Here is a 24,907-nt window from a genome sequence, read left to right as displayed (position 1 = left end):
ACTTACACTGGATCTATCCGGCCAAAGTGCTGTGCCATAAGTACATCAAACCAATTCAGTCTACTTAAAGTGTCACAGATTTTTTTGCGCGGAAATCAATAGTACAGGCGCATTTAAGAAACTTTGTAATTGGGTTTATTAGGCAAATCTGCCATTATCTGCATTCAAAAAGACTTTCCCCAGGACCGCCCTCCTCTCTCTCATCCACTGCTCATTATCAGGAAATCTCAACTCTTTTACATCAGTGGAGCCCTGTCTGTTCTATGGAGAAGGGAGGGGGGAGATTAGACGCCAGCAGAAAGCAGAGAATAAAGGATTACACAGCGGGAACTGCGTGAAAGCCGTTATTCAGAGGTCAGAGAGGTCAGTGCTGACTTCAGAGGACATAGCCAGGTGATGTAGCTGTAAATTAACTCTTTGTTGTCCTGTTTTGGTGCCTCATCTCCCTCCACCCCTCCCCGCTTCATAGAAAACCATGAAGACAGGGGGGAGAGCTTCAAACTGCTTTTTTCATGATAAAAAAATGTATTTTTCGGCTAATAAACCCAATTACAAAGTTTCTTGTACTATTGATTTCTGGAAAAAAAAAATAATTAAATGACAGTGACACTTTAAGTTTTATGTCTGGGATAACCCCTTCAAATTGACATTACTATAGTATAATAAAGTAATACTATCACTTCCTACACTCTGGCAGCTCTCAGTCACTAATCCTACACACTGTTTCTCTGTTCCTGTAATAATATATGAGACTAGAGCAGGGATGTGGCCCTCCAGCTTTTTCAAAACCACAATTACCATCATGCCTGGACAGCCAAAGCTTAGCGTTGTCTTCCCAGGCATGATGGGAATTGTAGTTTTAGACTAGATAGAGCGAGGCTCTCCTGAGAAGCGCTCAGACATTACTGTGGAAGCCGAGCGCCGATCGAGTCGATAGAGTGAGGGCGGAAGCAGGGCAGCGTGCTGGCAGGAGAGATGACGCACTGAAAAGCTTCCCAAGAAGTAATCGATCGCCGATCCGGCGACACAGCAGCCGAGGGTCAGCGTGAGAAGCCGGCACTGTGCGAGCGGAGAATGGGGGGAAAGAATAAGCAGAGGACGAAGGGAAATGTCCGGGTGAGTCCTGCAGAGAGCTCCGGGGAAAGTATGGAGGGAGTGACTGTGAAGTGTGTGCCGGCTGCCGGCTCCGGGCCTGCTGGGCACCTTAGGTACATTGTAGCGCCCCCTATAGGTGAGTGGAGCACTTTTCATTCTCACTCATCATTGCTATATCCTATACAGCGGTGTCCCACTACCTCTAGCTCTCTAGCAGTAATAAAACTACAACTCCCAGCATGCCCTTACATCATATGGCTGTTAGGGCATGATGGGAGTTGTAGTTTTGTAAGCTATTTGAAGCCACAGGTTGGAGAGTCATTGGCATAGAGCAGGGATAGGTAACCTGTGCCCTCCAGCTGTTGCAGAACTACAAATCCCATCATGCCTGATCAGTTAAAGCTTTGGTTGGCATGATGGGGATTGTAGTTCCGCAACAGCCACACCACACACCAGTTCCTGACACTCGACATATAGGTACATTAACAGGTTAAAGGGGTGTCTCACCATAGCAGCCCCCATCCATATGTCATAGACATCACGTGAAGTCTTGTAGTCCCACCATTCAGTATAACGCAATACAGTCCATTACCTCTGTCATTTCTTTTGTTTTGCAGCCGTCGAGCAGCGGACGGGCCGCAGAGTTACTGGCTAAGGAAAGCGGCACAGTCCCCGGATTTATTGGGTTTGGCACAGCGCAGAGTGACCTGGGCTATGTCCCTGCTGTGCAGGGGGCCGAGGAGATCGATAACCTTGTCGATGCAGATTTCCGAATGGTCCTGCGGAAGCTCTCCAAACGGGACGTCACCACAAAGCTAAAAGTAAGGACACGAAGTGCACTCATTCCTCTGTTCTAGAACACTCTCCATTCTGGATGGCTGCTTCAGGACCGAGCGGTGTGAAGGGTTTGTCCAGTGTAAATTGGTAATTTATCATGCTGCCTGGCTACAGGGAAGTGTACAGCTCTGTTATGTTTCCTATAGCCCCAGCAGCATGACAAATTATCAGATCACATTGGAAATCCCCAACTCTGGATGCGCAGCAAGAAGAAGCGCTTTATGCTGTATAGAAGCAGGGAATCCTAACCGGTGATTCCCACTCAAGAACAGAAAGCTCCTCCTTCTGGGCAGGCCATTGTCCGTACTGCCGCCAAGCCACAGGCGTACACCTGCCTTGCAAACTAGGCAGGAGGTATACAATGTTTAGCATTGGATCAGTGGCAGTGTGGCCAATGGCCTGCTCAGCAGAAGAAGGTTTCTGTTCTTGAGTGGGAAACCCTGAGTAGAGCAGAGATTCCTGTGTCGGACGCCTTCTGCCTCCGCTCCCGCGTGGCCCGGTCGCCTTCTGCCTCCGCTCCCGCGTGGCCCGGTCGCCTTCTGCCTCCGCTCCCGCGTGGCCCGGCCGCCTTCTGCCTCCGCTCCCGCGTGGCCCGGCCGCCTTCTGCCTCCGCTCCCGCGTGGCCCGGTCGCCTTCTGCCTCCGCTCCCGCGTGGCCCGGTCGCCTTCTGCCTCCGCTCCCGCGTGGCCCGGTCGCCTTCTGCCTCCGCTCCCGCGTGGCCCGGTCGCCTTCTGCCTCCGCTCCCGCGTGGCCCGGTCGCCTTCTGCCTCCGCTCCCGCGTGGCCCGGTCGCCTTCTGCCTCCGCTCCCGCGTGGCCCGGTCGCCTTCTGCCTCCGCTCCCGCGTGGCCCGGTCGCCTTCTGCCTCCGCTCCCGCGTGGCCCGGTCGCCTTCTGCCTCCGCTCCCACGTACAGATCTCTAGGGATCTATGCATGTATTATCACTCTCCATCTGTGTATAAAAGAAAATACTATAATGATACTTCACTGTTGCAGGCAATGCAAGAGTTTGGTGCAATGTGCAAGGAGAGAGACATGGAGGTTGTGAGAGGTGTCCTTCCATATTGGCCTCGGAACTACTGTAAGGTTTCCATGGTAAGTATGGTTTGTGACCTGAAGCCTCAGTGTTATATTGTGCCGCACACTGTACAGACAAGGATAGATTGTCTGTAGGAGATGGAGTCTGCTCATTTCCCACTTACAGTATATCCCCTAAAAAATAGCAATTCCACTGCAGCTTCTCTTGGATCTCTGCGTTGTGCCATTCCTCCCCTATTCCCATGGAGGGAGCACAGCGGTCTGGAAGGACATATCTCTTCCCACCCCCCTATACAGGTGCCTACTCAGCAGGTCTACTATTGTGCATGTTTTCTGAATCGTGAGAGGGGAGAAGGCCGCTGCCAGACACTCTCTTTAGGCATGTTGTAACCCAATAGCCCAAGGGGAAATCTGGAAGCCGCAATACACATCACATGGTTGGCCAGTCCTAACAAAGAGACCTTAAAGGGGTATAACTCACTAATTGGTCAGGGTGTGACTATGAAGGAAAACATCCTGCAATGGGTGGAGGCCCAACGCATGCGGTCAGCTCTATGTTTATTCTCTATAGGGATTAAGTCCCATGGAGAATTAATAGAGCGCAGGAGGCGCACGTGCGGTGGTCTCTACTCATTGCGGTGCATTTTCTTAGTTTTCAGCATTACTGTGGGGCTCCCTACTGATCAGCATGCTGTATACTGTAAATAGGGGATAACTGTTTCAGATGGGAATTCCCCTTTAAAGTGTAACTGTCATGTTTTTTTTTATTGCAGAAATCAGTAGTATAAGCGATTTTAAGAAACTCTGTAATAGGTTTCATCAGCCAAAAAAGCCTCCTTCTGTACTCAAGAAGCAATCTCCCAGCCTCCCCCCCTGACTTCTTATCTGTGCGTTATCAGGCAAACACGTCTTCATTACAGAGAAGCCAGTGATGACGGGTTCTGCTCTCTCCATTGTAAGCCTATGAAGGGGGGAGGGGCTGAGGGAGATGAGGGAGCAGGAAGAGGTGACATGAAGGTCAGCTGTTTGTAGACTCTCTGGGCACCTAAAACGCTAAATTCAGGTGTCAGAAAGGTCAGTGCTTATCTATGAACTTACTGAGAGAAGATTGCAGGGTGTTGTGCTGTGCAGGACTGCTCCGTGCTCAGTCACTCCTAACAGCCCCTCCCCTCTCCATAGCCACATAATGGAGACAGAAATCCTGCTTCATCTGATGTGAGGGGGGAGGCAGGGAGATTGCTTTTTCACTACAGAAGGAAACTCTTTTAGTACATAAAACCTATTACAGAGTTTCTTAAAATCGCTTGTACTGTTGATATTTAATGTTTTCAGAAAAATGACCCTGAAATGACAGTTACGCTTTAACATATACATTTACGTAGCTAATACCTCCAAGCCATGAGCTACATGTGATCCAGCAGTTGTTTCAAGACCATGTTGTGTGCTACAGATGTTATAGAAAAAGCAGAGCTGAGTTTGTCACATGCAGCAGAGCCGGTTCTATAATTCAGCCTTCATATATGATATTCTTCTTTTCCAGGATCATGATCGTAGAGTGCGGGAAGCGACCCAACAAGCCTTCGAGCAGCTGATCCTTAAAGTGAAGAAATATTTAGCCCCTCATTTAAAACACCTCATGGGGTTCTGGCTCATGGCCCAGTGTGACCCCCACTCCCCCGCAGCCAGCTCCGCCAGAGCCGCCTTTGAAGCCGCTTTCCCTCCGCACAAACAGCCGGAAGCCCTGGCGTTCTGCAAAGACGAAGTTCTCAATGTGAGTTTGTGTCCTGTCCGAGGTCTCTGGGTGTAAACAGGCGGCAATAACAACATTCCTGTGTCGTAATCTTGTGTTACAATACAGAAATCGAGAAAGGGGATATTGAGGAGGAGAGAGTTCTGTAAGGACGCCAAAAATTTCGGAGATTACAGTGTGTTTTCACACGTGTTTCACATTACATTTAACTTTTAAGGACCGTACATGAAAGACATATTCCCATCTCAGACAGTCATGGCTACAAAACGGATGGCCAGGATTATGGGAAACAGCCCGGCCATCTCTGCTCGCCACATCGGGAAGTGGGTGATATAAAGTTATCATAGGGGGGGGGGGGGGGTACCCTCTCATTGAGCTAGGATGGAGAGCTGCTCTGTATGAGGGACTGACATTCTGGTTGTGGTTTCTTTTGCCAAAATCAGCTATGGGGAGGCATGTTTAACCCCTTGGTCACCGGCCTTTTTATTGCTTTTATTTTCAGGTTCGTAAAACTTATTGATTGATTTTTCTGAACCCTTTTTTGGAGGGTTAATAGAAAAAAAGCAATTTTGGCATGAACCGGGCGGTATGAATTTTTAGTAGCATTTTATAGCTCAGGTCGTTACGGATGTGACAATACCAAACAAGTTCAGGTTTTTTTATGTTTTATGTAACAATTTATTTTGTGTGGAGGAGAAACTGTCATAAACTGTGATTTTATCTTGGGAGGAGGGGTTGAAAGCAGCATTTAATGGGTTAAACCACCTGAAGGGGACAATTCTCTGCTTCAGGTACTTACAGTGGGAATCCAGCTGTCAGACACAGGAGTGCGGCATTCACTTATTCTAATAGGTTAGTAAAAAGGCGTATGTATCAGAATAAGGCCCACTTTATAGGTCAGTAAAAAGGCATATTAGTGGTCACTAGGGGTTTTCCAGGCTTACAAAAACATGTACCTTTCTTCCTCTCTTGTCCTCAGTTTGGGTGAGGGTTTTGAACTGAATGGAGGTGAATTGCAATTCCAAAAACAACCTGAGGACAGGGGTGGTGCTGTTTTTACAAGAAAGTAGCTGTGATTTTTCTAAGACGTGAAAGGCTCTGTGCACATCTGCGTTATAAACCTCCATCAGGGTTTCCATTAGTGTTGATGGTAAGAGCAGCCTGTTGGCCTGTTTTTGCCACCCACTATGGAAACATTAACAGAACCATTACAGACACTGTTATAAGTCAGTTTGGTCCCTCGGGGATATTTTGGATACATTGTACACAGTTTTATGGCTTCTTTTATGAACAGAATCGCAGATGTTTAACGGAGTCTGCAGTGTCCTCGGTTCTTGGCTCCTTGCGCTGGCAGGAGTCCTCTCTGTATCGGAGCTCTCCAACCTTTCTATGAGGTTTGAGGGAAGGAGATGAAAGATTTCTTGTCTACATTATGACTTGGTCCAGGACCGTCTCCAGAGCAGGTGGATTCTGTAGTCTAGATGTTGGCGTGCTTTCAGCATTTACTAGCGGCTGATGCATGGGTAGTATACAGGAGCCATTGCTTTGTATACAGTGGGGAAGATAAAGGCTATGTACACCTTTACAACTTTCTAAATATTCCTAATTAAAAAGGGGCTACTGTTGCTGTAGAGTCTGAATGACTCCCATCACATAGATGGCTGTCCTGCAGCTTCTGACACATCTGACAGCACACTGTTGATGCTTTTGCTGGCTCTCGCTTTTTCGCTTCCTTTCTGTCAGTGTTAAAGATAGTTTCAGGGAGAAGAGGAGGTTATACATTTAGATTAGAGAGTGGAGATGGGAGAAAGAAACCAATTGAATAGTATGGGACATCAGTGCACCTGTTCAACTATGGCACCATATAACACCGATGTGCTGGTGGGCCATAACAGACAGTAGGATGCCTTATAAAAATCACTGGGCTTTAAAAAGTTGGACCCCAACCAGAACCTTCCAATTTTTTTTTTATTACATATAGACTAGAGATAAGCGAATCTGTGTCCATGTTTTCCAGGACTCCTTAGGGCTGCATCCAACTTATTCAGTCACTGGTAATCAAATGCTGAACGCCCAAGTTCGAGCCAAGCATACTCAAGGCTCGCTGATCTCTGCTATAGACGAATGGTGTAGTTATATAGGTGTAGAAGGCGTGCCAGGGACATATATATATATATATATATATATATGAAACTGAGTAGGTTTTCACACTTTGCATTGCCGTCCATTGGAGTCCCACACTTTTTAATACTTGTGGGCAGCCTCAGAGCGGAGGTCGGCATGCAGGAGCCTATGAGACATAAATGAAGTGTCCTGCTCTTTAACCCTGCAGCATAAGTGTCCTGCAGCACAGAAAGGGTGAAAGAGCAGGACACTTCATTTATGTCTCATCGCCTATTGCACCGCCATCTTCCGCACAGGATCCCCAATTTTTTTTATTTATTTTTTTTTGAAAATTAGTTGCAATTTTTGAAAAAAAATCAAATCATGAGTCTCCTAAGGATGAATTAATCAAATCTCCCAGCCCTATTTCTATCTGTGTCAGTTGCCTCTGTTGCAGACTCTACACTCTAGTTCCGGCAATACAGTTAACCCCATGATGGGACCTGATAGACACAGTTATAAGTCCATTGGGCGCTATTGTCTGTCATGTGATGAATCCAGCTCTGTGTTGTGTTTTTTGTTCTATGTGAACAGAGCCCTAGATGGTAATGTTGTATTGTAGATACCTTAAAGGGGAACTCCAGGTAGAGGTTAAAAAAAAATGAAAATCCATCTGTTTTGTGTTTCTGTTCTTCCTGGTTTGGCATTTCCCAGAATGATATGCTTTCCCTCATGTGATCATCACAGTCCCCCACCCATTACAATCAGTAAAATTAGTGCAGCAGCTGCTTCTGGCCGGTCAGAGATGGTGAATAACTCAGGGGATTGGGTTATCCAGCCAAGCCTCCTGTGACATCACACCCTGCCCCCTGTCTGCATCATTAGCCTGTGCTCAGCAAACACACACAATGTGAGACAGAGACATGGAAGATTTGTCTCCTAAGGGGGGATAGCAGAAGGAGCAGGAGACAATGTGGATTTGCACAGATGCAATTTTTCTTTACTTTCTGGATTTCTATCAGCTACCAGTGTGGCAGAACTGTACAGATACAGTAATACATTGTATAGACACATCTATATAACTTTTAATGTACTTTTAATAGAGAGTTTTTCTTATCCAGAGTTCCCCTTTAAAGATAAACACTCCTGAGTACTCCTGCCTTCACCATCATCATTCATCACTCGTGTAGCCGTAGTGTTTCCTGGAACCTTAATATTGGTCTTAATGAAACGTACACATCTGCTTTTTCCCCTCCAGGTACATCTTCATCTTTAAGGAATAAAATGTAAAACCTATCTAAGCCAGTTATTACACAAGGTCCCGATCCCGCCATCTGCTGTGGTTTGGCCACCTATAGATCAGATGCTTGAGAATGGAAACACAATAATCTGCTGTACAGCGAGGGTGGGGAGGCGTCCCCCCCCCCCCATGTGGCTTCGCTCCAGTCCCTGCTGGTTACAGCGTGTGGGTTCCTCAGACATCGTAACATGAACTCTTTCTTGTTTGGGTTACGTCCGAGTATTTCATGTTCTAGAACATCTTGACAACTTCCTGTTTAGACCCAAGACGTTCTCTGTATCTGATCTGATCCCCGGATTGTTCGACTGAACTTTTTGCTTTTAGAGGATTTCTGTGACTTGGATGAGATGATAAGATTTGTTATTCCCAATAATTCATGTGTGATACAGGGCATTAACCGTTATGGTGAAAGATCTGAGGGACAAACAGGACAGTGTACCCTGCCAGCTGTATACATCCACCACGGTCTAGTGCCTCTATGGCGCCTGATGCTTAATGGGGATTGTATCGCCTAGATTTTCTCTTACTGATGAGCCAGATACTACAACATGTTCTATTTTTTTTTTTTTTTTAAATCAGTTTCTTCTTTCTGATTCAAATTTTATATATATATATATATATATATATATATATATATATATATATATAATTTTTTTTTTTTTTTTAATATATATTTATTTCCTATATTGGTTTAGGAGTAGCCATCTTACCTGAGCTGTTTTTCACAGCATTTAGTGATGTGCTTTACAGCAAGCCCTATGAATATAGAGGACAATAGACAGGAGCTGTCCCGTTGAGATGAATGTGAATCATTACTGAGCATAATCTGTGACCTTTGAAGCTACTGTTATGTTATACAGGACTGATGCTATATGTCTACTAATGTCACATGACGCTGTAATCCTATACGGATCGCTTTACAGCACCCACCTCTTATCACCACAGACAGAACAGGAAGTCTCAGCTTAGTTTTAGACCTAGTGGTGAGAATGAAAACTGCAGGATTTCAGGATTATATTATAATATAGATAGGAAACTGGGAAATTAGAAAAAGAAATCGCCATTAATGTTCCGCTTTTTTGCTGCAACAGCTTATGCATTACTTCATCTGCGTCTGGTATTAGTTTTTCCACATCCAGGTGAATAGGGCTGACCCCAGTAACCTGCTTATAATATTGCATTGGGTTGGTTTAGTAGACAGCTGTGGGAGGGAGGTCTCCTTTATCACATTGCTCCTGGGCCCCAGAGACTCCATACACAGAACACATGCGGCCAAACCTTCTTATCCAAGTGACTATCTAATGTGCATTGGATCTCCGGACTCTCCAGATGAGGTCGGGGTGAGAAGGATTTCAGCTACCTCCAAAAGCTCCAGAGATACTAAGATGAGTGTTCTTTCCTTAGTGTTTGATGTGACTTTTTAGTTTTCATTTTTTTTTTTTTTAATTTTACTTTTTTGAAGGGGGAGGGGTTCCTATAGAGAAGCATGGTGATTGTGATGTGAAGAAGAGACAGACCCTATAAACCTGGGGTGTGGAACCTTCTGCCCTCTAGCTGTTGCAAAACTACAAATCCCATCATGCCTGGACAGCCAAAGCGAAGCTTTGGCTGTCCAGACGTGATGGGAATTGTAGTTTTGCAACAGCTGGAGGGCCAAAGGTTCCTCATCCCTGTTATAAACATTACGTAACAACCAAAATGTTGATTATGAATATATGCAACTAATAAAGATTATGTTCCAATACTTGCAACCGAGTGTGACTTAAGGGGCTACGTATCAGGGTGGTTTGGTGATCTCCCCACTGGGAGTCCCCCCTTGGCAATAGGCTTTCCTCCCATGGAGGGATTTCTGGCTATTCCCGTGTTTTGAGACTCGTAACTAAGACTCCACAGACCCCTCTTTTGCATATTTAAATTTATAGGGGGCAATGTATCAATGGAGACTCTTCAGTGAGTACTCCATTAGATTTTTTTTGTCGCTGGTCTCCCTGAGTTCAGCGATTGCTGTGTTTTGTTAGTGGAACATGAGCCTAATACCAGACACCGCCATTGGTGAAGGACTTTGTTGTGTTTGCACTCTATGGGGACAGAACAGTGCGGGGATATCATAGGGCATTATCATGTTATACATCTAGTCCTCAGTGCTGACGCTGTGTAGTCACCGACCACTCCGAGGCATACTCCGAAATTAGGGGTATGATGTCTTCCAGCATCTGTTTATACACCTGTCTATCTGATATCTCTTTATCCATCCATGCTACCTATTTATCCCTTTATCTATCTATCTATCTATCTATCTATCTATCTATCTATCTATCTATCTATCATCTATCTATCTATCTATCTATCTATCTATCTATCTTCTATCTATCTGTCTATGCAGAGAATCCATAGCTATCTAGCGTAGTGAAAAAGCTCAACAAGCTGTGTTTATTCAGTCATCTCATAGTGCAACACTGCAAGCGCAACGTTTCAGGGACTCTGTCACCATTTTCAAGCGTGATTTTCAATGGTGACAGAGAGTCACTGAAATGTTGCGCTTGGAGAGTTGCACTATGAATTGACTGAATAAACACAGCTTGTTGAGCTTTTTCACTACGCTGGAGTGCTGTGGATTCTCTGCATATATACTTATTACGATCTTTGGTCTGGATCAAGATCCGCTGGCACCACCAATACGACATTAGGCAGTGCTGCTTCTTCTCTTCATCTATCTATCTATCTATCTATCTATCTATCTATCTATCTATCTATCTAGTTTAGTCACAGTATTATGACCACCATCTAAAGTAAAAAGTAACCTCCATGTGCAGCACAGACAGCGGCTAGACAGGCCAGGAATGACTCTATAAGTTCCTGAAACATTATCACAGGGGCAATGCTGACTACAAAGCCCCCCGCAGCTGCTAGAGGGTCCAGGGGAGGATCTATAAAGATGGCTACACAGATGCTCAATTAGGTTTAAAGTGTTATTCCCACCTCCCCTCTTTACCTTGCTCATTGCTTGACTATTGCTCCTCTTCCTGAGAAGACAGAAAGGAAAGACAATCAGCATGTAGGGTATATGAGATCTCAAGGATGGATGGGGTAAGAGCGCCTCCACATGGATGAATGGTTGTGAGTACATTCCCCAGACCATTACGCTGCCCCCACCAGCTTGTGTTCCTCCAGCAATGGCTGCAGGGTGTTTCTTCTCTGTTTCTTACCTGTATAATGAAGCAATTCTTCACCAATCAGCCAGTCCAGTTGTGATATTGCTGTGAATTATAGCCTTCTATCAGAGGTGCAGTGACCGCCCACCTGCTTCAGATCCCCCCCTTATAGACATGTCTAGTAGCTCTCTGTTCCTTTCAGTTGTTAGCCGTCTTTGTCTTATTTACTCTGCTTTTTTACATTATCAGGTTTTGCTCGATCACCTTCTGAAAGAAACTCCTGACTCTCTAAGTGATCCGCAGTAAGTTTTATTTTATTACTGTTTTTCCCCTTTTGTGTTAAAACTTTCGCTAGTTAAAAAATCTATTGATCATATTACACTTTTTTTTAAGCAGCTGTCCAGGTTTAGGAAAACATAGCCACTTAAAGGAGAAGTCCGGCGAAAATTTTTAGTTCGGCAAATTACCATTATACAATTATTACGGGAAATAAAGTGCTTTTTCCCCTGTAATTACTACTGCATCACTGCTTCACTTCCTGGATAACATGGTGATGTCACTTTCTGAATAACATGGTGATGTCATGACCCGACTCCCAGAGCTGTGTGGGCTGTGGCTGCTGGAGAGGATTATGGCAGAGGGACACTGAGGGACACAGGACACTGCGCATCCCTCTGCCATCATCCTCTCCAGCAGCTCTAGCCGCACAGCTCTGGGAGTCGGGTCGTGACATCACCATGTTATTCAGGAAGTGAAGCCTTGATGCAGTAGTAAGTGCAGGGAAAAAAGCAATTTCCCGTAATAAGTGTATATTGGGGATTTGTATAGCTTTTGGGGGGCAACACAATACTTTAATAAAAATTTTCACCGGTCTTCTCCTTTAAGTGAATGGAGCTGAATTGTAATACCACACACAACCTGAGGACAAGTGGGGGTGCTCTTTTTGCAAGAAAGTAGCTGTTTTTTTTTTACCTAATCCTTTATAATCCCTTTAAAATCACAGATCTGAGTTTGGCACAGCCAGGCACATTTTTCTGTTCAGCCACAACATATTACAATAGCTGATATAGCAGATATCTCATTTCATATAATTTTTTCTGATTTTTTTCCAGGACTGTTCCCCCTGAGGAGAGAGAAGCTAAGTACTTCAGGGTTGTCACCTGTTCATTGCTGGCACTGAAACGTCTCCTCTCAATGTTACCAAGCAGTGAATATAGTTCCCTACAAGACAGACTGGGGCATCTGCTGGCCCAGAGCAAGTTCTGGAAGTACAACAAACACCAGACACCAAGTGTAAGAAGTTAGGTTTACTTAGTATGTTATATATTATGTTATTGTCACAGACATAATGGTGCAAGAAGTATTGTGCCCGCTCTGAATGTCTCTATATGTAACACGTTTTTTGTCCCGTAGATTCGTTCGGCTTTCTTCGAGCTGGTATCTGCTTTCTGCCAGTTTCTGCCATCCCTCATAAACGCTGAAGCGTCTCGCGTGTGCCTGGCCGTGCTGCTGAGTATAGATGACAGCGATGCTGTGGTGTGCCCGGCACTCTGGGAGTCCGTCCTCTACACACTGACCACTATAGAGGTGAGCTGGCTAGGAGACTCACTGTCTATTATTTAAACCAGAGTTACATAAAGGGGTCGGCCACTTTATAGTAGCATGAAGCCGCTTTATGCCATATAAACCCATACAAGTTCCCTGATGTGTCCCACAATGATCTTATAGAGGGCTTTGTACCTTTGCTGTGCTTATTGCTCAGAGCGGTGATCCCATCTTATTATATGGCCGAGCATGGAGGAGCAAGTGGCCATGCTCCTCTCTTGCTGTTCTCCATTGGCACATACAGGCCCATTGGTGGACGCTGAGTGCTCTCCTGTGCTCGGACACATTATGGCTGTTCTGAGCACCAGATGGGACAACACAGCAGGAGGGGGGGAGGCTATTGCTGTAATTTACCTGGAAATACAGCCCAGTCCTTCTCCATTGTAGACTTGCCATATGGTGATTCATAAGGACATAGTCTTCCCCTCTTCTACCACTGCACTTTTGGGGATCCAGGTCATCCATTAGGGATAAGACATTCTATATTGTACCTACTGTATTGTTATCTGCAGATGCAGAGGGAGTTATGAAGTGCTACCTCACCAGATGGGCTGGGTAGTAATGGTCTCAGTGCAGACCCCAGTACTGATCACTGTGTATGTATGTTACTACAGCAATAATATCAATTGCTTCTTGTCTATATTAAATCCAGAACTGCTGGGATCATGTAAATGCCAAAAAGGGGGTCCTACCCAAGCTGTGGACAGTGCTGAGAGAAGGAGGAAGAGGACTGGCTACTATAATCTTCCCCAATCTGCTGCCATTTATAAGCAAAGTCCCCAGTGAAACAACTCAGCCACGGACGGACTTCTACAACACTTTGTTTGACTCTTTAATCCAGGGGTATGTTCTGTAGTCATGTTGCTGCACACAAAGGTGTAACTGGGTTATCCAGGATTGGAGAAAACACAGCTACTTTGTTGCAAAATAGCACCACCCTTGTCCTTAGGTTGTGTGTGGTATTACATACAGTTCTGCTTCATTCACTTCAATGCAACTGATCTGCAAAGCTGACACCCAAGCTGAGGACAGGAGTCATGCTGTACACTGTTTGCACACTGTTACCATTGATGACCCCTATTCATAGGAAAGGAGAAAACAAGCTGATCGCTGGGCAATGGTGGGGTCCCGGTAGTCAGCCCCCAATCTCCTTGTATGACCACCACAGATGGCACTCCATTCATTCTCTGTAGGGCTGCCAGAGTTTTGACCTTAGAAGCGATCAGTGGCCCCATAGAGAATAAGTGGATCGGCCCCAGCACACAGTTTATTGCTGGTAATTACATCCACATTGCTGGGATCAGTGGGGATTCCGGTGCTCTGGCCAACAGCGATCAGCTTGCTATCCTCACAGGGTATAACAAACTCATATGGAAATATATATCTTTGAGTCCCTGCATGCATCTGAATCTCACTGAAATTACTTATCTTCATTGTAACGAATAAAACATCAAACTAATCTCACCATTTCCTATTTCCAGTCTGTCCAGTGACCGAGCCGTTTCCAGCCCCTCAGAATGTTCTGCCATCTTGAGCGCTTATACTGAATGTCTGCGCTTCACCATGCAGGAAAACATAGGTGACGGTGAGGAGCGTGCCAAGATCCGACAGTCACTCATTATTGACCAGGTGCGCCACCTTATTACTTCTTGTTAAAGTTAAGACAACTCCAGCCAAAAGTATTTTTTATTATGTTATTACTTATGGAAAGTTAAACAAATTCCTAATGTACATTAATTATGGGAAATGCACATATACTGCTATTTCCCTTAATTTAGTAGATCATGGAGACTTCAAATTCTCTGAAATACCGTGACATCACGAATCAGGTGTAATTCCAATGGAATGTCCAGCACGGGGCGCACTATATATAGAATTCAATGAGTACTATTGACTTCTATATATAGTGCGCCCCTGCTGGACACTCTATAGAATCAATGGCTCAAGATCAATGGAATCAAGGTCTGTATGCAAACATATACACTGTACTTCTCCCCCATCATCTGCTCATGGTATGAGCAGATGATGGGGGAGTAGTACCAGGGCTATCCCCATCGCCGCCGATGATAAGCCTGCCACTGCACCTAATCCTGGAGCCACATATTCCCTGGTACTACTTCACCATCATCTGCTTATACTATACGCAGATGATAGTGAAGTAGTACCAGGGCTATCCCCATCACCGCCGATGCTGCCCCTGCTGTCACTTGTATGTCCGGCGTTCCGGGCGGGTCCGCCACTGTAATAGAGGCCCTGGTCTCAGGGAGGAAGTAGGCCCCGGTCTCAGGCCTACTTCCTCCCTGAGACCAGGGCCTCAATTACAGCAGCGGACCCGCCCGGACCCCCTGTCCCCGCCGCTGATGCCTGCCCCTGCTGTCACCTCCACTGGCCGCAGCTCCGGTGTGCCGGGCAGGTCCGTAGCAATTATATAAATTAAAGGCGTGGTCCAGTGACCCATAAGGCGTTCAAAGGTCTTTCCTGCTAAATCATTCAAATAGTAGGGCTGCATCCTATACCTGTAAGATTCCTTAAAGGGGGTTATCCAAGATTAGAAAAAAACACAGCTACTTTCTTCCTGAAACAGCACCACTCTTGTCTCCATTACAATTCAGCTGCAAAACCCCACACCCAAACTGAGGACAGGAAAGGCGCTGTTTCTGGAAGAACGCGGACATGTTTTTCCTATCCTGGATAACCCTTTAATAGTTGTTTATGTCACTTGCAGTGATTAGACTGTCAGTAATGCTTAGGCGGAGTGTGGAGGGTGTTATGTTCTCCTCTTGTTTGGAAGATGTACTTGCACAATTCCTAGCTGATGCCATGATAAATATATCCGTCAGATATATAATACGGATGATCAGGCGCTTCCTTGCATGCACAGTGCTGTTTATAGTGTATTCCGATGCATGCGGTTCAATGAGCCGTGTTTAAAGGGATATCGTCCAGATATCCTGCTGGTAAAACTGGCGTTTTAGGGCTATATGTAAGTGTTTGGCTACTAATACATACAGATAGAATGTGTGCCAGAGATTGTGTTTCATGGGTGTTGAGGGTCTAGGCTCTGGGGTAGGGTGTTGTTTCAGCCAGCAATAATTTCATAATATGTAGTAAATATTTTGGTGGTCAAAATCTGATGAAATGAAATCTGATGAAATGATCTGTGTATTATAGTATGTGTGGACATATGGGGGGGAGGAAGGGTATCACAACTTCATTGGACTGAAATGTTATCCTTTGTATGGATATGCAGCCAAGTGGTGATGTCATGTTTGGTGTTCAGTCTCGTCCTGTGCCTGCTACTTAGAAACTAGAAAAATACAATAATATAGAGCGTACTTGCTGGAGTGATGATGGTCAGATCCTGAGACCCCCACAAGTCACGAGAATAGGGGTCCTAAGAACTCCTTTTTGAATTCAGCATTGGTTGAGGATGCAGACTGCTTCTCTCCTCAATCCCTACGGGACTGCTGAATGGAGTGGCCGCATAGTCGCCAATCACCTAAAGTGTCACTTTCGTTTAATTTTTAGTTTTTTTTTTTTTAAGAAATCAATAGTACAGGTGATTTTAAGACACTTTGTAATTGGGTTTATTAGCCGAAAAATGCATTTTTATCATTAAAAAGCAGTTTGAAGCTCTCCCCCCTGTCTTTATGGTTTTCTATGGAGAGGGAAGGGGTGGAGGGAGATGAGGCACCAAAAAAGGACAACAAAGAGTTAATTTACAGCTACATCACCGGACTATCTCCTCTGAAGTCAGCACTGACCTCTCTGACCTCTGAATACCGGCTTTCACACAGCTCCCACTGTGTAATCCTTTGTTCTATGCTGCCAACTAATCTCCCTCCTCCCCCCTCTCCATAGGTTACACAGGGCTCGACTGATGTAAAAGAGTGGAGATTTCCTGATAATGAGCAGTGAAGGAAAGAGAGGAGGGAGGGGGGGACCTGGGGAGAGTCTTTGTGAATGCAGATAATGGCATATTTGCCTAATAAACCCAACTGCAAAGTTTCTTAAAATCGCCTGGACTATTGATTTCTGCATAAAAAAAAAAAGAAAAAGACTGACACTCTATGTCAAGCAGGGGAATTCGGGACTCCCATTCTTCTGATAAGTGGGGATTCTTCTACCAATAAGACTCTTTATCACCTTTCCTTTGGATGGGTTATAAGTTGTCATCTTGAGATAACCCCTCTAAGACATGCTGTGTTGCACTATGAGTATAAGCACAGACATGTAATAGCTGAGCACCAGACCACTGCAATGTCTGTGGCTACAGCCTCACAGAGTCCCACACAGAAAGCTCAGCCAAACATGTTTATTTCAATGAGCTGTTTAGCCTCCCTCCCCCTGTACTACACGCAGGTCGCTTTGACAGGTCTTTGCAATGTTCTTGTGTATGATCATATGCTCCCCAAGCTTCACCGTCATGTATTGGCATAGGGGTACCTTGGCAAGGGAAGGGTAAGGAACACAACTATAGCTAATATTTTCAGGTTTTACTTTCTATAGATATACCTGACTTTTCAAATAATTTTTCTTCCTCAGTTTATCCCTCTTATCGATTCCTCGTTGAAAGATCCAAAGCTTCAGAGCAGCCCACTGTTTGGCCTGGTGGAGGAGACCGTCCATTCTTGGGAGACGAAGGCAGCAGGGAGCCAAGAGCTGGGAGCGGACCTTTCCCAGACGTATTCTGCCGTCTTGTCGGCCTTCTGGGAGAGTTTGGAGCAGGTTTGCGTCACTCATGTGGACGTCATAGAGGCCCGGGAGCGGGAACTGGCTGGAGTTTCAGGACTTCTACAAGTCATGCAGAACCCCAGTTGTTCCCTGAAGGCAACGAAAAAGAAAAAAGCCAAAATCCGATTTACAGATGAAGAGGATAATGGGAAGGATGCCGTTCAGCCTGTGGATTCTCCAGTCTCCCATACAAATTACGAGGACCGAGGTCTGAATGACATGAGAAAGGAGCGTCTGCAGGACTTGGTGTGTAAGCTAGCAGAGCTGAGCATGGTGTACATAGCGGAACAAGGATCCACCCGTCACCTGAGGTTCCTGGCGGCTCTCCTCAGCGCCTTCTCCTCTCTCAGGGTATTCCATGTGCTTCTAGAACAAAGCAGTAAAGACGACTCAAGTCTGAATGCTGGAAACCCAGCAGTACAGTTCTTGCATCAGAGATTAACCATGTGGCTACAAGAAAGCACCCAGGAAGATGCCGACTTCTTGGTAGACATCTTGTATAGTGTTCTGAATTGTTGTCCAGAGGTTTCGGAGAGAAAACTGCTTTTGGACAGTTTGGTGAAGGTAATAAATAGCATGATTTGTCCAGTTTACAAAAGTATAAGTATGCCCCTTTTATATAACTACATACATCTCACTAAATGATTTCATATCCTTATGATGCCGTTGTTCTGTGTGACCTCCACCAGGGACTGAGTGTGGGTGCAGCACTTTGGGGGACATTTTATTAAGGAGTCTAATGTGTGCAACTATTCTAATAGAGATTGGTGTGTATTTTGTTCCAATATCTTGTGACTGATTCATTAAAGGGAACCAATCACACTAAAATTGGCCATAAAGCTAAGGAAACGTGCTGGTACATCAGCCAGCAGGCTTCCTAAACATCCCCCTGTACCCTCCGTCCCATGTACATACAGCCCGCAAACTTAGTTTATTAGTCTCCCGCGCTCTATGTAAATTACCATGCAAGTAGTCACGGTGGGCGGGGGCTTCTTCAAGTAGTCACTGGGTCCTGGGCCTGCTTCAGCGTAATCACGCCCCTCTGGGCGTGTTGGTAAGCGGCGCCTGGTGACTTTACTCGGGGGGGGGGGGGGGGCCATGGCATTGCACGTCGGCCACGCCGAAGTCTCTACTATGCTGCGCATGCGCAGTGCAGCCGTGACTACTTGACCAGCCACCCGCCCACCGTGACAACTTGCATGGTAATTTACATAGAGCGCGAGAGACTATTAAACTAACTTTGCGGGCTGTATGTACATGGGACGGAGGGTACAGGGGGATGTTTAGGAAGCCTGCTGGCTGATGTACCAGCACGTTTCCTTAGCTTTATGGCCAATTTTAGTGTGATTGGTTCCCTTTAAAATGTAGCACTGCCATAGTAAATGTATCTTAAGTAAAAAGTCGCAAATATGAAAAAATTGCGCAATTATATTTACCTGGTACTGGCCAGACGTAAGCCTGCACCTGTTTGTGTGACTTTTTTTAAAGTTACAAATGAGAAATTGGGTGCTAATCCCGGATTATACGAACTTTTGGGTGAATACTCAAAACGGCCAGATTAAAAAAAAGTCGCATCTAAAAAATACGGAATACCCAAAAATGGGTGAAAAATCCAATTATTCACTGAAAAATAGGCGCAAAACCCTTGATGATAAATTTTCTCGTTTGTCTCTTTAGGGTGCCTTCACACGTACCGTATCGCTGCGTATTTCTCGCACAAAACTCTCACAAAAATATTACCTGCAACAATCTCTCTGGTAGTTTGCTACTATATATCATTCTTCATTATTCAACAAGGTTATTTACCCAAGCCACTCATAATATACGGTGGTATAACCCCTGACTGATGGCTGCTGCACATATATGCAGATATATGGGGAGAATGATCTGTGATGAATGCAGCGGACTCCCGTCACCTGTCACCATGCAGAGCTTGAATCTTTCACGTGCTGACGCCAGATGTTCGGGTTGCTGTAGAATTGCCCCAAGGAAGTTATGTACATGAGCCCTATTCAGTTAGAATGGAGCTTGTGCACAGAACTCGCTGACTATGGGATACACAGTTGGTCATTTGGCCTCAATATCAATACAAATGTTTGTAACCATCATCTCATTGAATCACAAGTTTTGTATTGGTGTAAAACAACCCAGAATCTGTCATATTGTTAAATATTTGGTCCAGAGGCCGGTATAGGATTGATAGAGAGCGAGAACCGTATCTATCCTTTAGCATCTTCATTGGCTCTTGTTAAAACTGTCCTTCATTATTCTTTCTCCTAGATGGATTTTCAGTGGCACGTTCTCCTGTACATCATTCAGAAGGTAAATCATATGTGCTTTATTTTCTTGATTTCCTTAGGGTTTTTTTTCTTCTCTTTCTCGTCTATACAAGGTTATCACTGGGAGGGAGAAGAGTACATGTATACAAGATGTCGCTTCCATTATTTTTTATCTTCCTAGTGTATGACACTATCCAGGTGCTATAGTCTTTCGTGTTTTTACTCACTCTGGGTATGTGCACACTACGGAAAAGAAGAGGAATTTCTAGCAGATTCTGCTTGAAATTCCACCCACAAGATATGAACATTGGTCCTTTCCATAAGTTTTAATTGACTTTTCGCTCATTCGTGCACACGGCGGAATTTTCGTATGGGAAATTCCGCTGCGGACCCGTGTTCCGCCAGAAGAATTAACATGTCAACTCTTTGGGTGGATTCCGCTAGAGGAATCCTATAGAAATCAATGGGGCTTAAAGTGACACTGTCACCCCCTTTGTGCATTTTGACATGTCTACACAGGTGTAAAGGGTAAATGTAGTTTTTCATACCTTATTTCATATCATACGTCATGGTGCTTGTTCAAGTAAAAAGTGTCCTTTTATCAACTGCAGATTGTATTAAGTGGGCGTGGCCTCGCGGCATTAGCACCACTTAACCCCACCCACAACGGCACAGTTGGCCCCGCCCCTTGACGCCCATTGGTTGGCTGACGTAAAGGGGGTGGGGTCTAGACCTTTCGGCCAGCCTGTTCCAATGGCCGGCGAGGGGACGGGGCCAACTGTGCCGTTGTGGGCGGGGCTATGTGGCGCTAATGCAGCGAGGCCACGCCCACTTAATACAATCTGCAGTTGATAAAAGGACACTTTTTACTTGAACAAGCACCATGACGTATGATATGAAATAAGGTATGAAAAACACTAAGTTTACCCTTTACACCTGTGTAGAGATGTCAAAATGAACAAAGGGGGTGCTTCAATTCCGCTCAAATTCTGCTCCAAGAAAACTTTTCTCGTCAATATCCTGTGGAATACGTGTGTATTCTGTAGTGTGCACACACACACCCTCACAGCCAAAGTCCGGTCATCATAGACCTGTCTGCATCACATAGGTACAGAAATGCTGTTTGCAGTGGTCTCTCCCTTTATGGTTGATACGGGATGTAGGTTCACAGAAGTTATCACTGGCAGCGGGCAGTCTGAAAGTGTTGCAACCGCTGCTTCCCCCCCCCCCCCAGTCTGGCAATGATTGACAGGCATCTCTCTATGTACAGTAATGGGAAAAAACCTGTCCGTCATCCGCAGGTGGGCTGGGCAGCTGCCGCAGTGACTTCTTTAAGGCCACACATTCCAAGCTAGTAAGTGTAGACTTTAGTTTTTTTTTTTCTTTTTTCTTTAGGCTTGTGCGGATTCACCTAAACACTCTTTGATCTGTGATTGGCTGAAAGGCGATATTCTGGGTGATAAGCTGATCGGTCTGGCAAGCGATCTTTGCAGTGCTGGATTAATAGACAGGACAAGACGTCAGGAGCCATACTGCAGCGATAAGTGGACTCTGCTGAGTCTGGTTCTGTCTGAGCATGTGAAGAATGGTGAGTGGGACCCTGACATTACCACGCTCTCATCCTTGCTGGCTTATGTCTCCTTCTATCCTGTATTAAATATGGCATATTACAGGCCTTATATCAAGAGGGTGGGGGAACATTTAGAAAGATAAATATAGATCCAGAGTATATAGTTTGACAGTGCAGTCGCCTCTTCTTTCCTTCATCTCTACTAATTATGAAGTAGGGAAAAGAAGAAAGATGGTTTGATTGGTATTATTATTTATTTATAAAGCACCCTTAATTCCAGAGCACTATACAAGTGATAGGGGGTAACAAGCAGGAACAATACAAGATCGAAACACATTACATGAGGGCATATGGCAGACCGGTACATGGGGGAAGAGGACCAATCAGACTACAAAAGTTTTTTGTAGTCTGTAACTATGGAAACATACAGGTGTGCTCAGGAGCTGTACACACAAATTGGTAGAATATATGTAGACAAGGCTCTTTACCCAGATAGGTCTTTTTTTCACAGATGCAATGCAATATAAAAAAACATCTAGTGGATTTCACTGTTCACTGTTTTTTTTTTCTCCATACACTTTAGATCAGGGATGGGAAACCCTTCAGCCTTCCAGTTGTTGCAGTGTCCAGGCATGATGGGAATTGTAGTTTTGCAACAGCTGGAGGGCCGAAGGTTCCCCCGTCCCTGCTTTAGAATGTTGGCGTTCTGTCCTGAGAAGTCTTCACTAATGTATTTGTGTAATACTGAAAACATAAAATGCAATGTTAATAATCTTCTTATATTCACAGAATCTTTGATTGCTGAGGTTTACGTAGAGAAGATCATCGATAAACTCCACAGCGCTCTGGCTCAGGCCAAAGACCTCTCTGAAGCCGGGGACATTGAGCAGCCAGTGTCCTTTATCTGCGATGTGGCCTCCAACTTCTTCAGCTCAGTAAAGGACTGCCTGCAGATGCCGTCAGCCGAGGAGCTGCTTCTCACCATATTCCAGCTCTGTGCACAGCCCTCTGACACCACCCATTTGTCAGGTACCTTCAGTCACGTTACTCTGTTATTATTACTAGAATCCTATGATTAAATAGCCAACTAGGTGTTACCAATCAGGGCGTGTGCCTATACTGTCTGACACTATCCAATTGGAGCTGACAGTGCCAGGCTAGAGTAGAGACACGCCCCCAACTGGTAACACCCAGTTGGCTATTGAGTCATAGATTTCTAGTAAGAATAACAGAGGAACAGCACATCACACAGCTATAAGACAGGATGATCCAGAATTAAAGGGGTAGTGCGGTATAAAACCTTTTTTCACTAAATAACACACAACACAAAGTTATACAACATTGTATTGTGTGTTATTTATGTAAATGGCCCCCTTCCCCATGTTTCCACCCCCCGACCGTTGACCCGGAAGTGTGGTACTGTATATTCACGGAATCACTGTCGACCCTAGCCGCCATTTCGAGGGGTGGAAACATGGGGAAGGGGGCCATTCACATAAATAACACACATTACAATGTTGTATAACTTTCTAATGTGTGTTAATGAAAAAAGTTTTTATACTGCACTACCCCTTTAATATTTCACAGTCATTTCATGTATTTTCTATAAGGGACAGGTCAGGAGGGGTGACAGAATTGCTTGTAACCTCAGGGTTATGTGAATAGAAAACTGCAGTGGCTAAAAGGTCATAAAAATGTAAATAGGTTGTTGTGATGTAGTAACCTGTGACACCTGAACTAACCTATTATTTATCATATCTACATTAGAAACATTATTGTTGAAGCTGAAGCACACGTGGATGTCTGGGCTGAATTCTCTGGTCCACCAGTTCCACAGTATACCCCATGGAGGCACCTTCTTGAATCGCTCTGCCCAGTGGGTGAAAGAACAGATGGAGACGTCACATCTGACTGTCCAGGGGTAAGACCTGTGCTTTGGGGTACTTTGGAGATTTGCGTACCATAAAAAAAAAAAAAAAAAAAAACTCTAAACACTGCCAGCGCTGAACAGGTTAATGACATTTTCACATTTTCAGTAAATGTTTAAAGTCAGGTCTGTAGAAATGGATATGTTATCTTTATTGCCTGTATTCTTGGAGGGAATAAATGTGCTCAGGATCTTACTGCCACATGGGTCTGGGGTTGACATGATGAAATACTGGAATAAAACTGGCGTGGTGGGAAATACATGAGCTGTAGCCGCACACAGGTCTCTGTTTCACCAGACAATGCACATAAGAGGTTGATAGGTTGCTGGTTTTATGTCTTGCTGGCAGATAAAACCTGTGAGGGATGACTATAAGCAGACGTCCACCATGATTGCACCCCCTTACTCCTGTCTTGCAGATAGAGGCCTGATAATTGAGCGTCTGTAATATGATGATGAGAATCCATATAAAGATATCTTTTCCATGAGTCATAATGTACATTTTGCAAGAAGTGACTTGACCACAGTATATTATAGTGAAATTGCCAGCATGTATATGGATTTATCTGTGCTGCCAGTGTCCACATGCCGATCACATAAGCATGGCATACAAAACTTTGGTGATGGTCTGTGATCCTGCGTCTTTATCCTGGGCTGATCTAATGTCATAGAGGTTTGTCTGTGACACTGTCAGCGCCCACCCAGAACCACCTCGGCTCATCCCGCTTTCTGGCTGCTGCTGTATCTTCAGCCCAGCGCCCGCTGTCATTCTGTAGGAGGCAAGGCAGCGTCCGGAAGATACGACAGTGGCTGTAGTGTGGGGCGTGCTGAGGCTTTGCAGGGCGGTCGCTGACAGTGTCATAGACACTGTCAGCCCGGTCCTGTGGTTAAAATCTTTGCTTATAGTGGGCTTAGCAGTCTGGTGGGTGGTTCTTCTTTATACAGAGCTGTCAGTCACTGATTAGAACCACCCACTGGACACTTAAGCCCAGAATCAAAAATACAAGTTATACTGAATCTTTTCTAATAAAATCTATCATTCTGGCAGACTGGGCGCCATATTCAGTGTTGCATGCGAATATGATGAAACCTGAACATGAGCGTACAGCCAGCCAGGGGCCCCAGTGCGGAATCCGTGACCTGACCCCTCCACTATAATGCCTTTCCTGATAGGTTGTCTCTATGTAATTACTTATTCTTCATATTTCCAATGTTTCTTCATTCAGCTTGCAGTCACTTATAGTCGCTGTCGACGACCTACACAGCAAGATTGTGCAGTCTGGTCCATCTGCTGCTCATATACTGGCAGAGCATGTGTCCCAAATGATGCCAAGTGACGAGAGGTGGCAGAAGATGCGCCAGTGTCTTCCAGGACTGGTTAGTACTTCTTTCTTTTTTAAGGTGGCCATACACATTAGATCAGAGCGTTCCTGTCAATGTTAAAACTTTTTTGACATCTCTCAGGGACACATTAAAAGTTTTTATGTGCTGAGACCTCTGCTGATCAGGAAAACAAGCA

General features: G+C 45.0%; 1 protein-coding gene across 1 annotated transcript in view; it reads left to right on the top strand.

The window, feature by feature from the left end:
* The first annotated feature begins 977 nt into the window (after nt 1-977).
* LTN1 (listerin E3 ubiquitin protein ligase 1) overlaps nt 978-24,907 on the top strand; it is a 67,436-nt gene continuing 43,506 nt past the window's right edge. Inside the window, exons 1-15 of the mRNA XM_069945186.1 lie at nt 978-1,116; nt 1,713-1,916; nt 2,927-3,025; nt 4,509-4,739; nt 11,523-11,575; nt 12,386-12,566; nt 12,687-12,860; nt 13,531-13,721; nt 14,360-14,507; nt 17,424-18,176; nt 19,893-19,934; nt 21,287-21,479; nt 22,251-22,490; nt 23,229-23,382; nt 24,615-24,765. Of these exons, the coding sequence (XP_069801287.1) occupies nt 1,075-1,116; nt 1,713-1,916; nt 2,927-3,025; nt 4,509-4,739; nt 11,523-11,575; nt 12,386-12,566; nt 12,687-12,860; nt 13,531-13,721; nt 14,360-14,507; nt 17,424-18,176; nt 19,893-19,934; nt 21,287-21,479; nt 22,251-22,490; nt 23,229-23,382; nt 24,615-24,765 (2,856 nt within the window). The 5' untranslated portion in view covers nt 978-1,074. The remainder of the gene's footprint in view (nt 1,117-1,712; nt 1,917-2,926; nt 3,026-4,508; nt 4,740-11,522; nt 11,576-12,385; nt 12,567-12,686; nt 12,861-13,530; nt 13,722-14,359; nt 14,508-17,423; nt 18,177-19,892; nt 19,935-21,286; nt 21,480-22,250; nt 22,491-23,228; nt 23,383-24,614; nt 24,766-24,907) is intronic.

This window comes from Dendropsophus ebraccatus, chromosome 11 (assembly GCF_027789765.1).
Source record: "Dendropsophus ebraccatus isolate aDenEbr1 chromosome 11, aDenEbr1.pat, whole genome shotgun sequence".
Taxonomy (NCBI): Eukaryota; Metazoa; Chordata; class Amphibia; order Anura; family Hylidae; genus Dendropsophus; species Dendropsophus ebraccatus.
The sequence above is the reverse complement of the archived record's forward strand: the minus strand, read 5'-3'. Positions and strand labels throughout refer to the sequence as shown.